The sequence below is a fragment of the Diospyros lotus genome, chromosome 15, assembly GCF_014633365.1.
Source record: "Diospyros lotus cultivar Yz01 chromosome 15, ASM1463336v1, whole genome shotgun sequence".
NCBI lineage: Eukaryota > Viridiplantae > Streptophyta > Magnoliopsida > Ericales > Ebenaceae > Diospyros > Diospyros lotus.
In genome coordinates this window covers 6,042,126-6,055,257 of record NC_068352.1, presented here as the reverse complement: position 1 = coordinate 6,055,257, position 13,132 = coordinate 6,042,126, and the positions used below count along the sequence as shown (strand labels likewise).

The 13,132-nt window shown below is 38.6% G+C and overlaps 1 protein-coding gene across 1 annotated transcript in view; it reads left to right on the top strand.

Annotated features, from left to right (window-relative positions):
• The window catches only part of LOC127792056 (uncharacterized), a 70,246-nt gene that overhangs the window by 40,287 nt on the left and 16,827 nt on the right, over positions 1 to 13,132 (top strand). Inside the window, exon 10 of the mRNA XM_052322368.1 lies at positions 1,527 to 1,586. Within this exon, the coding sequence (XP_052178328.1) occupies positions 1,527 to 1,586 (60 nt within the window). The remainder of the gene's footprint in view (positions 1 to 1,526; positions 1,587 to 13,132) is intronic.

The window sequence follows — 13,132 nt, the reverse complement described above, 5'->3', positions numbered from 1 at the left end:
CATTCACCTTACACTACGTTCCAACAAAGCAGTAAGAAGCCGATCTCCTTACAAAAGCCTTGCTAAAGCCAGACTTTAAAGCAAATGTTATCAAGTTGGGAATGATAGACATTTATTTACCAGGTTGAGGGGAGTGTTGGAAGATCGGTAGTATCAAACTCAAATTGGAAAGGATTTCTAAATATTTCCTTCTGCATTGTTTCCTTTTCTTGGTTGATTCTTCTTTCAAATTGTTTCCTAGATTAGAGATTTTGTAGCTTTCTTAATTTTGTTCTTCCCTTAGCCTATATATTGTTCTCTTCTCTATGGGTTGTATCCATCAGAGAATTCATTCTTGAAATAAATATAGAGGTTTCATATTAAAAGCATAACTTTTGGCCACCACCATTATCATTAGTAATTCTTGACTTACCTGTTGTTAAAAGAGATATACGAATACATCACGACCCAAGGATATATTAGGGATAAATTAGGAATTATCTAATACATGTATTTTCCTTTGTTGTACTTTGTTGATACGTACCTTTACTTAGAAAGCCTATAAATAGGCTGTAATCTACAGATTTATGATAGATGAATGATAATTGAATTCTTGTTTCTCTCTCAAGTCTGATCTCTCTCATTTTCTCTCTGATCCTCTCTTTTTTGTTCTGTTCTGACTGCATTCCCCCTCTATTCTTGTTGTTTTGTCCCTCTTTCTGTCTAATTCTCCCTCCATTTCTATCTATCTTTCCTGGTTGCTACCAAATTCCTCGGTAATTTCCTATTCAAACCCTAGGAATGTGACAGAATATGTTTGAATTGTTTGTTTTTTTTATAAACTTGCTTACTAATATTATCGATATTGTGGATTTACTGATGTTAGTAATATTCCAAATTCTCAAAAACTTTTTCCTCCATATTGATCGGTAGATTTGGAAAGATAAATCTATCCCCATCTACAAATTTGTGCTTGGAATACATGTTTTTTTACTGTTATATATATTTTTTTAAATCTTAAGATCTCCTTATTTCTAGACCTAGTGTCTTGCCTGACAATTTTAGGAGTTTTTCAGTTTTTAGATCTGTTTCTTCTAGGTGTGATGGTATTTTTTGTATTAATGGAATTTATGTTTTGGTATGAATTGATTGGGTTTAGGTACTGATTGGGATAAGGATGGAGAAGTTAATATATTAGTCAATGAGGATGAGGATAGGAATGTGGAGAGAAGGTGATGTGAGGTGGGGATGGAAAGAAGAGGTCGCAGGGTGCCATTGCCATTCTTATATGTTTTTGCTTCACTACTGCTACATTATCTCCAGGCAGGCCCATTTTCCTAAATTATGCTTATGCTATGTGTACATATATGTGCATGCATGCTCACATACACATGTTCCTTTCTTGCTTCATTTTGCTACTCTGTTTCCTGGCCCTAGTTCTTTTACCTTTTGTGAAATATACTTCTATTTCCTTGTTTTAATTTGTTGTAATCAGAGGTTTCTTCATAAACATAATTATATTCATATATTTGCTTCTTGAGTTTCAGGTTCCACATGACATTTCTCCATATTTGGATGATTTTGTTCGCATCCAAACTGGGATGCAGGTATAAAGTTAGATACAGTTTTATCAAGCATTCGTAAGTTTTTTCCATTTAGTTGTGCTATATTTTATTACAAGTTTTGAAGGGAGAATTTACTTGCCTTTGTTTTCTATATGCCTATCAAAAATGCAAAAGGAGACAAAAAGAAAAAAATGTAGCTTGTGGCTATACACCATGTTCAGTTTTACTCCATATTTGGTAAGCATGATAAGTTAATGGAATAAGATGTTAAATATTTTGTTTGTACACATTCAATGTAAAGATAAAACTAAAATAAAAAATCTACCTTAACATTGTAGGATTGTTTATTGTCAGACTAATGTAAAATTGTAATTGTATAAATAAGAAGTGGATGAAATTGCTAAGTAAATCCAAGAAGAGGTGTCTTGTCGTATGCTATCTATAGGTGAAATTGTTTTGGTGGTTGAAATAAAAAAAGGTAAACTACCAAAAAAATACCAAAATTTGACCTAATTAATCATCAAATCTACACTAAACTTTAAAAAATTATCAAATCGGTTCTAACAGGTGCAATTGAAGTGCTGATAGGTTTCTTACAGATTTGTCGTCAAATATGTGAGTTTAGGGTGATAGTTCTTTATGTGATACGTATACACACAATATACTATATATATGCATATGTGTATATGCGCTCTAGATATGTATATGTTTATATATAAAGAAGCCTAAAAACTCAGAATTGATGACATGAGAAACCTAATAATTTTTGCATATTTGCTCTCCCTTGCAATTATATATGCACTGATTTTTTATTTATTTTTTGTGTGTGTGTATAAAGAACCTTAACCTTAAATTCACAAATTTGATGACGAATCTAGGAGAAATCGACAACCACTTCAATTGCTCTTGATATGATGGATTTGATAATTTTTTTTAGAGTTTTTAAATGGATGGCATTATGATGTGTTGGAGAATCCATGTGACATCAATATCTTAGTATTTATTCCTTTCCTATTGTAATGAATTTACAGCTTAGGATATATTTCTAATTTTCTCAATCAACATTCTAGATTAGGAATGTAATCCTGTAAATATTACATTCTCCTAGAATAGGAAAGCTATTATATATATTCTTTAGCATCCTAGATTAGGCAATGTTTTTCTGTATATATGTTGGCAGTTGGATTTATCAGTTGATTTATTTCATTAATGTTTTGAGTTATTGTAATCTAACAGGGGTCCTAATTTATAGGAGAGTAATCAACTCCTATACATTAGGAGAATTGTTAGGAGGTTGAATAGTCTTAGAATTCTTCAAGGATTAAGAGTGTGTTTTAAGTAAGATTGTATTAATTAGTTTTGATATATGAAAGATTAATTCTTGTTCTTTCACATGGTATCAGAGCCGGTTGTCTAGGGTTCTATAGCCTTCATTGCTGCTATCTTCAGTAGTGCCTCTAGGGTTTTGTTTTTACCCTATCTGGCCTTTATCGACATTTGCACTCTCCAACTGGGTTTTCAGCTGCCCAGCCATAGCCGCCTCTTCCTTGTCTTCCCTTCTCCTGCATCTGTTTCACCTCCTCCATTACCGTCGTTGCCAGATCTACCTCCTGTGAGCAAATCGACCGCCGCGCGCCACCCAGTGCTATCGCATCTCCTACCGCCTTCTCCTCTCTCTGTTTCCGCCGCAATTGCGCTGTTCTGTTCCGCTGCCACCAGATCTGAAGCAGCAACTACCGCCTCCAGCCACCCCTATTTTCAGCCTTGATCGCTACTTCCTTATTCATCCACTCGACCTTAATTGCCGCCCCTATCTTCAGCCTTGATCGTTGCAAGTTGTCTCTAGCAAAGGAATGGCAGAAACTCAGATTCCAGCAGGAACAGTGGATAAGCAACCACTGAAAATTATGTAGCAGGTGTTAGTTCGAGTGCTGGTACTGGTTTTGGGGCAGGAGTAAGTGAGCTTACCGGAATGCTACTACCCTATCGATTGGATGGTAAAAACTACCTCCAATGGGCGCAGCTGGTTCAAACTTTCCTCAAAGGTCGAGGAAAACTTAGCCATCTTACTTCTCTTCCTCCGGCAGCAACTGATCCCAATTTCCAGGTATGGGATATAGAGGATTCTCTTATTATGTCGTGGCTATGGAATGCCATGCAACCTGATGTAAGTAGGAATTATATGTTTCTAAATACTGCTAGGGAAATCTGGGAAGTAGCTAAGCAAACCTACTCTAAAGTACAAGATGCATCGGTTATTCTAAACAAGATTGAGAAAATATATTTCTCTATTTCTTAGAATAATATGAAGATTTCCCTTTTCTCTTTATAGAGGAAGATAATAATACAAAAGGAAAATAACGAAAAAGGAAAGAGGAATATACACAGAATATACATATCTTCTAAGATATACAAAGAATATTCTATATTCAAAATACTTCTATTTCTACACTCCCCCTCAAGCTGGCTTGAAGATATCTTCCATGGCAAGTTTGCTCACAAGTTTCTCAAACTAAGTTCTATGTACTCATTTTGTAAGAATGTCAGTCACTTGGTTAACTGTTGGAATGTAGGACATACAAATTACTCTATTATCAATTTTTTCCTTAATAAAATGTTTATCCACCTCTACATGCTTCATCCTGTCATGGAGAACTGGATTATGAGCAATAGAGATTGCAGCTTTATTATCACAGTAAACTTTAGCTGGAAGGGAAGTGGAGATCCTTAAGTCTGATAGAAGCCTCTTTATCCACATGACCTCACAAATACCATGGGCAACTGCACGAAATTCGGCTTCAGCACTGTTTCTGGCCACCACATTTTGTTTCTTACTCCTCCAAGTAACAAGATTGCCTCCCACAAAGGTACAGTACCCTGATGTAGATCTTCGATCAGTTATGCTGCCTGCCCAGTCTGCATCTGTATAAGCCTCTACATGAAGATGTCCATGTTTTCTAAAAAGTAGATATTTCCCAGGGGTTCCCTTTAGGTACCGCAGAATTCTGTAGGTAGTTTCAAAATGTTGTGAACTAGGTGAGTGCATAAATTGACTTACAACACTTACAGCAAAGGCTATGTCTGGTCGAGTATGGGATAAATAGATAAGTCTACCCACAAGTCTTTGATATTTCTCCCTTTCTACCACATTCTTGGGCTTGACAGGTTGAAGTTTTAAGTTGGGTTCAATGGGAGTTTCAGCAACCTTACATCCAAGCATTCCTGTTTTACTGAGTAAATCCAGAATATACTTACGTTGGTTCACAAAGATCCCCTCCTTAGATCTTGCAAATTTCATCCCAAGAAAGTACTTTAGAGGACCCAAGTCCTTGATCTCGAACTCATGAGCTAATCTCCTCTTAAGCTCTTCAATCTCTCTCTTGTCATCACCAGTCATTATTATATCATCCACATAGACAATTAAGATTGCTTTCTTACTGTCATTGGCGTGCTTAAAGAATAGTGTGTGGTCTGCTTGGCTTTGAATGTAACCATAGCTTTTCATCGCCTTTCCAAATCTTTCAAACCATGCTCTCGGAGACTGTTTTGGACCATGCAAGGATTTTTTTAAACGACATACCTTGTTTGTATCGAGCTCTTTTCAAACCCTAGTGGAAGATCCATAAATACTTCTTCTTCTAAATCACCATTTAGAAAAGCATTCTTTACATCAAATTGGTGGAGTGGCCACTCAAAATTCACTACAAGGGAGAGGAGAACTCGAATGGAGTTTATTTTAGCTACTGGAGCAAATGTTTCTTGATAGTTGATGCCGTATGTTTGGGTGAAACCCTTAGCAACCTAGCCTTGCTTTGTATCTTTCTATGCTCCCATCTGCCTTACATTTTATAGTAAATACCCACTTACAACCTACTGTTGTTTTGCTTTCTGGTTTGTTCACAATCTCCCAAGTTCCATTCTTTCTAAGAGCACTCATTTCCTCCCGGACTGCTAACTTCCAATCTGGGTCACCAAGGGCATCCTGAATTGTTCTTGGGACATGCAGGTTAGAAATATTTTAAAGAAATGCCTTATGATGATTGGACAAATTTTGGTATGACATTTATTTAGCAATTGGGTGTTTGGTACAAGATCTCACTCCTTTCCTAGTAGCAATAGAGACATCAAGATCAGACAAGTCAAATGAAGAATAATTTGAAGGAGTGAGTTTAGAGTTACCATGAGGAGAAGAAGTACTATCAGGAAGCCCATCATTCGAAGACGTCAATTGTTTAATTGTTAGAGGAATATTCAGATTGATAGTATTCTTCAGGGTTTGCCTTCTTGTATAAAACTGAAGCTCCGGTTTTGGAATATTTTGATCCGTTTATGGTAATTCTCCCTCTAGTTCCAATCCCATCACGCTAGACACCTGTGAACCAGACACACCCTGTTCCACAATGTTTGGAATATTTATATCCTTGAGTTGTTTATCAGAGTGGAGGGGAGCACCAATCATGGTAGGACGAGGATCATAGAGTTTTAAGTAATTATCCTCCTCAACATTAGAATTCAAAAAATTATCTTCTTCTTTCTCAATATGCTCCCCTTGAAGATGATTTCTGGGAAAGTAGGGTTGAGTTTTGAGGAAAGACACATCCATACTAAAGCATTTGTACCCTTTGTTATTTGGTGCATAGCCCAGAAAGACACATTTTTTAGCTGTGGGATCCAATTTGGAAGAAATATTTAAGGAATATAAACAAAGCAAGTACATTCAAAAACTTTTAAGGGTAACTCAGAATATATATGACAGAGAGGGAAGAGTTGTTTTAAAGAGTGTAAGGGAGTTTGAAACTGTAAAACGCGAGTGGGCATACGATTGATGAGATAGGAAGCGATTAAAATTGCATCACCCCAGAGGTATTTAGGGACATTCATAGAAAACATGATGGCCCTGGCAACCTCGAGTAGGTGTCGATTTTTCTGTTCAGCAATACCATTTTGTTAGGGAGTTTCACGGCAAGTGGATTGATGTAAAATTCATTTTTCTTTTAAAAAACCCCCCAAAAATTCATTAAAATATTCAATGCCATTATCAGATCGAAGAATACAGATTTTTGTGTTAAATTGAACTTCAATCATATGGAAAAAATCCTTGAAAGCTTTAGGCACATCTGATTTCTTTGCAAGTAAGTAAACCAAACAAACTCGAGTATGATCATCAATAAAAGTAACAAACCACTTTTTTCCAGACAAAGTAGAGACCTTAGAAGGACCCCAAGCATCACTATGTATTAAATAGAATGGTTTTGAAGGACTATAGGGTTTTGGAAGAAATTTAACACGATGATCTTTGGATAAATGACAACTCTTGCATTGAAACATAGAATGATCCACTCCTTTAAACAACGTAGGAAATAAATATTTCAAATAAGAAAAATTGGGATGGCCTAGCCTAAGATGCCATTGCATTATTTGATTAGAAACAGAAGTAGAACTAATACCACTCAGCCTGTGAGCTTTTTTATTACGCAAGACATCCCCATCCAAATAGTAGAGCCCGTTTATTTCTCTAGCACTGCCAATTGTCTTCCCCGAGTTCTGGGTCTGAAAAATGCAATAGGAATAAAAAAAGATAACACAACAGTTAGAGTCTTTGGAGAGTTTACTAACAGAAAGAAGATTGCAGGCAACTTTAGGAACATGGAGTACTAATTGAAGATCAATATTGGCAGAAAGTTTAATGAGACCTTTACCTGTAATAGGTGAAAGACTACCATCGGCTATTCTTATTTTTTCACTACCAGAATAAGGAATATACGAGTTGAATAGATACGGTAAACCATTCATATGATCAGATGCTCTTGAATCAATGATCCATGGAACAGATTGAAAAGAGCTAGATAGGGCAAAGGAATTTCTACCTAAATAGGCCAAAGAACAATTGGGTGTACCAGGGGACAGATTAGGCTTTAGCAGTCGCAGAAGTTGATCAAGTTGCTCTTTGTTGAATGGTTATGCATCAGCTTCATGGGTAGTAGGTTGGGATCACTTCGATCTAGACTTCCAATTAGCTGGCTTGCTATGAAGCACCCAACAGGTCTCCCGAGTATGGCGTGGTTTATTGCAATGATCACACCAAATACGAGGTTTTTCTTCCGCCTTTCATTGACCCGCAATATATTGTCCACCAGCATTAGCATCAGCAGTCACGAGCGCCATATTTTCAGATAGCCCACTTTCACCACTATTTTTCTTGCCCAACATAACCAGTCTTCGGCTTTCTTGACGCCGAACTTCAAAAAAAGCTTCACTAAGAGACGGGAGTGGATTTCTACCGATGATCCTCCCTCGGACTTCATCATACTCAACATTGAGTCTAGCAAGAAACTTAAATACCCGGTTAGCATTGACATTTTTTGATAATATTTGCAATCTTATGTGTTTTTCCACTCATATGTATTGAAGAGATCCAAGTCCTGCCAAATGCGCTTTAAAGAATTAAAATAAATGGTGACAGTATCACTACCTTATCGAATCTCATCAAGTTTCAAGTTGAGCTCGTAGATTTGGGATTGATTCCCCAAATCGGAATACATGGCAGTGACTTCATCCCATAGTTCCTTTGCTGTAGAGAAGCACATATAGTTCGAACTTATCTCTTTCTCCATGGAGTTAACAAGCCACGTCATCACCATAGAATTCTCGGCATCCCAAATGTCATACAGCGAGTCTTTACTGTCTGGGGCTGATGTGGTGCCAGTCAAATAGCCAATCTTTCCCCGACCTTGAATGTACATACGAACATATTGCGACCAACGCAAGAAATTAGTACTATTGAGTCGAATGGTCGTAATCTGTTTCGGATGTGAGTTGAAGGAGTTTCGGGGAACTCAAAACTGGTCTTGAGGAGATTGAGATTGTTGGGTCGAAGCGATTGAAGATGCAGAGTCAGTCATAAACAGATTAGGGCAGCAGAAGCAAGAACCCACTAGCAGCTAGATCTGGATCTGGATCTGTACACAGTGGTCGGATCTGGACACCCTAGTAGTGACCCACGGATCTGGATACTTGGATCTGGGTACCCAATTGCCTAATATAAACAATATAGGGCCAGACCTTATCTGAGGGATAGAGGCAACGAACGGCAGCACGAATAGCACGAACGAAGAATAGGGGCGCCTCTGGTGTGCGATGCAGAGCCGACCTTCACGATAGCAACAGGTGCTAACGTTTGATGCATGATGAAGAAGCAGCACGAACGACAAATAGGGGCGGCTCTGGTGCGCGATGCAACGCCGACCTTCGCGACCAAGGACAACGACAGATGCGACTGATGGAAGCCGACCTTCGCTAGAGGCTCGGAGGTCGCGGCCGTTCCAGAGATGGGACCCACTGGAGATCAAGGATGACTGTAGATGCGGCAGTGGTCGAGATGGCTGGATCTTAGAGGCGGTAGCCGATGTAAGGGCGACGGCAGGCTGAGGATGCAGCGGAGACAAGCGGCCGGTGAAGGATAGCGGCACTTCTTGGGTATAGTAGAGGAATAGGAGAAATTAGGGTTTCACAGTGAACGACTGTGATTTAATCCATAATTCCTGCTCTGATACCATCTAAACAAGATTGAGAAAATATATTTCTCTATTTCTTAGAATAATATGAAGATTTCCCTTTTCTCTTTATAGAGGAAGAGAATAATACAAAAGAAAAATAACGAAAAAGGAAAGAGAAATATACACAGAATATACATATCTTCTAAGATATACAAAGAATATTCTAGATTCAAAATACTTCTATTTCTACAGTTATGTATGAAGTTAAAACGAAGATAAGTAGTACTGAACAAGGGGGGATGACTGTTATGGAGTACCACAATAGCATGAATGGCTTGTGGTTAGAATTAGATCAATACCAAAAAATTAAGATGGTGTGTAGTGCTGATGTTGCAACCCTTAATAAGATCATGGAAAGGGATAGAATTGTTGATTTTTTGGCTGGCCTTTACTCTGTTTTTGATCAAGTAAGGGTGCAGATTCTTGGCTGAGAGAAATTGCCCTCACTCAATGAGGTATTTGCAATGGTAAGAAGTGAGCAAAACAGGCGGGCAGTGATGCTGCAGGGGGCATTCATTGATGGATCAGCTTTAGTGTCAAACAAAGGAGAAGGATCAAGGCAAAGAGGTGGAAAATCAAGGGCACAAGGGCGGCCTAACAACAGAGAGGGACTTCGGTGTACATATTGCAAGAAACCTCGGCATACCCGAGATAATTGCTTCAAGCTCCACTGAAAGGAAGCAATCCTAAGCAAAATGGAAGGATTCCCAAGCACAACTACTCGGCCTAGCACTCAATCCTATCTATCACACAAGGGACCAGAAGAGGATGGAACTATGGAAAAGTTGGAGGAAAATTTTAGTTCAGATCTCACTCTTCTCAACAGTGAGGAAATCAACAAACTGAAATCTTTTTTGAAGACCATACAAGATGATGGTAGCTGCTCCTTGGCTCATCAAGACCCTTTCAGTAAGCCCTCAGGTAAGTTTGCTTATTCTGTAATTTTTCCAGCATCAAACACTGATAGGAATGATACTTGGATCTTGGATTCCGGAGCTACAGACCATATGACACCTAACTCCCATGTGTTTACTACTTATCAACCCTTTAAGACCACGAAACAAATCTGCATTGCTAATGGCAAAACTGTCTCTATAATCGGACATGGCAGTGTTTATCTAAGCCCAAACATAACCCTTAACCATGTTCTTTATGTGCCCCAATTATCAGCCAACCTCCTCTCTATCTCTCAACTCACAAGAAACCTACACTGCCATGCTGTTTTTTCTACTAATGTGTGTGAGTTTCAGGCAATGAAAACCGGGAGGAGGATTGGGGCTGCTAGGGAAACAAATGGGCTGTTTTGCTTGACAAGGAAAGCAGCAAAGAACCAGCAACCAGTGGCTTGCTCCTTTCAAATTACAGCTAACTATCACCAAATCTGGCTGCATCACTACCGATTGGGTCACCCACCATTTTCTTTATTGAAATCTATGTTTCTTACTTTATTTATTTCTTTAGATCCTAGTACTCTTCATTGTGATGTATGTGTTATATCCAAACAACATCATGTGTCTTACCCAATTAGTAATAAACTCCATTCTATTCCATTTGCATTAATTCATTCTGATGTATGGGGTCCTTGCAAAATTCCTACCTATTCTGGGGCACATTGGTTTATCTCATTTATCGATGATTGTACTCGGATGACATGAGTTTTTTTGCTAAAAGACAAAGCAGCTATCCAAACAGTCTTACCAAACTTCTGTAAAATGATAATGACTCAATTTGGAACTCCCATAAAGAAATTTCGAACCGACAATGCACGAGATTATTTTAACTCTTATATGAACCACTTTTTCCTACAAGAAGGGATTGTCTATGAATTTTCTTGTGTGGATACTCTACAACAAAATGGAGTAACTAAAAGGAAGATGAGACATTTCCTTAATGTAACTCGAGCATTGCTTCACCATCATACCGTTCCTAAAATCTTTTGGGGGGAGGCTGTCCTTACGACCACATTTCTTATTAACCGCATGCCTACCAAAGTTCTAAACCAACAAAGTCCTCTTTCTTGCCTCACTACTCACTTTCCTTACTTGAATTTCCACACCACTCTTCCTCTTAGAGTATTTGGGTGTGTTTCCTTTGTTCATATTTCCAAATCCTCTCGGGATAAGCTTGATCCAAGAGCTGTGAAGAGTGTCTTTCTTGGGTATTCCCCCACACAAAAAGGATATAAATGTTATCATCCTCCCACTCGCAAGCTCTATGTCTCTAAGGATGTCGCATTTGTCGAGACTACTCCATTCTTTGGCTCTACCCAAGCTGGTCACCAGGGGGAGACTTCCTATGGTGACCCAAGTGACATCTTCTTTCCTCTACCATCTTCCCAGTTCACTCTTCAGCTTAATGTTAATCCTCATTTGGTCTCCAGTCAGCCTAGTCATGCCTCTAATCCTGACCCTACAGCCAGTCCATCTCCCCAGCACTCAAACAACCTTAACCATGGTGATGATCAAGCCAAATTTGGTGAGCAAGATGAGCAAGAAGCCTGCCAACAGCTGTAAGGAAGATATAAGGGGTCTCCCTATGTATATAAATGAAAATAGCCAAGCCTAGAAGACCAGCAAGCTCCAAACTCCTCTCCCATTCAAAGCTGGGATCACATGCAGACAATACCTCCAGCCTCTATCAGCCAAATCCTTGATGATACCGACCTTCCCATAGCTCTTAGGAACAGAGTTAGAAGCTGCACCACCCAACACCCAATGGCCAATTACCTATCCTATCATCGCCTCTCCCGAAACCATAAAAGCTTCCTAACATCTCTAGATTCAATTATCATTCCAAAATTAGTAACTGAGGCTCTGAAAAATCAGAATTGGAAGCTTGCTATGCTTGAGGAAATGAGGGCTTTAAAAAGCAACCATACATGGGATATTGTGGACAGACCTAAGGGAGTTAATCTAGTGGGATGTAGATGGGTTTTTAATGTCAAGTATAAGGCTGATGGGACACTTGAGAGGTATAAGGCAAGATTGGTAGCTAAAGGCTACACTCAATCATATGGGATTGATTGCCTAGAGACATTTGCACCAGTGGAAAAGATGGCCACAGTTCGTATTCTTCTGTCATTGGCAGCCTCGTTTCTCCATGGAGATTTAGAAGTGGAAGTGTCTATGGATTTACCAACAGGATTTCATGAGGGACTCAGTGGGAAGGTATGTTAGCTAAATAAGGCCTTATATGGGCTCAAACAATCTCCTAGTGCTTAGTTTGGGTAGTTATCTAAAGCCATGCATATTATCGGTTATAGTCAAAGCAGGGGGGATCATACCTTATTCATTAAACACTCGATAGGAGGAAAGGTTACTGTGCTACTAGTATATGTGGATGACATGATAGTAACTGACAATGATGAAGGAGAACAGGCAAAGCTTAAAGAAGGGCTAGCTAAGGAATTTGAAATCAAAGACCTAGGTGTGCTCAAGTATTTTTTGGGAATTGAAGTAATTTATTCTAAGGCAAGTATTTTTCTCTCTCAAAGGAAATATGTGCTTGATTTATTGACTGAAACAGGATTGATTGGAGGAAAAGGGCAAAAATTCCTATTGAACCTAACTGCAAGCTATGGAACAACCCTACTAGCAAGTCCATAGATAAAGGAAGATATCAGGGACTAGTTGGAAGATTGATATATCTCTCTCACACAAGACCAGATATTGCCTTTCCTGTTAGTTTGGTAAGTCAATTCATGCACAGCCCAACTAAGGAGCATATGCAAGCGGTTAGAAAATCTTGTGTTATCTCAAGGCTACTCCAAGTAAATGGATCCTATTTAAATCAGGAAATAAATTGAACATTCAAGGTTTTTTAGATGCAGATTATGCAGGGTCCATGACTGATAGAAGATCTACAAGTGGCTACTATGTATTCCTAGGAGGGAATCTGGTGTCCTGGAGAAGCAAGAAGCAAAGTATTGTGGCAAGATCAAGTGCAGATTCAGAATTTAGGGCTATGGCCCTTGCTCTATGTGAAATTCTATGGCTACGAATTGTTCTTGATGATCTAAGAATTTCAATCCAA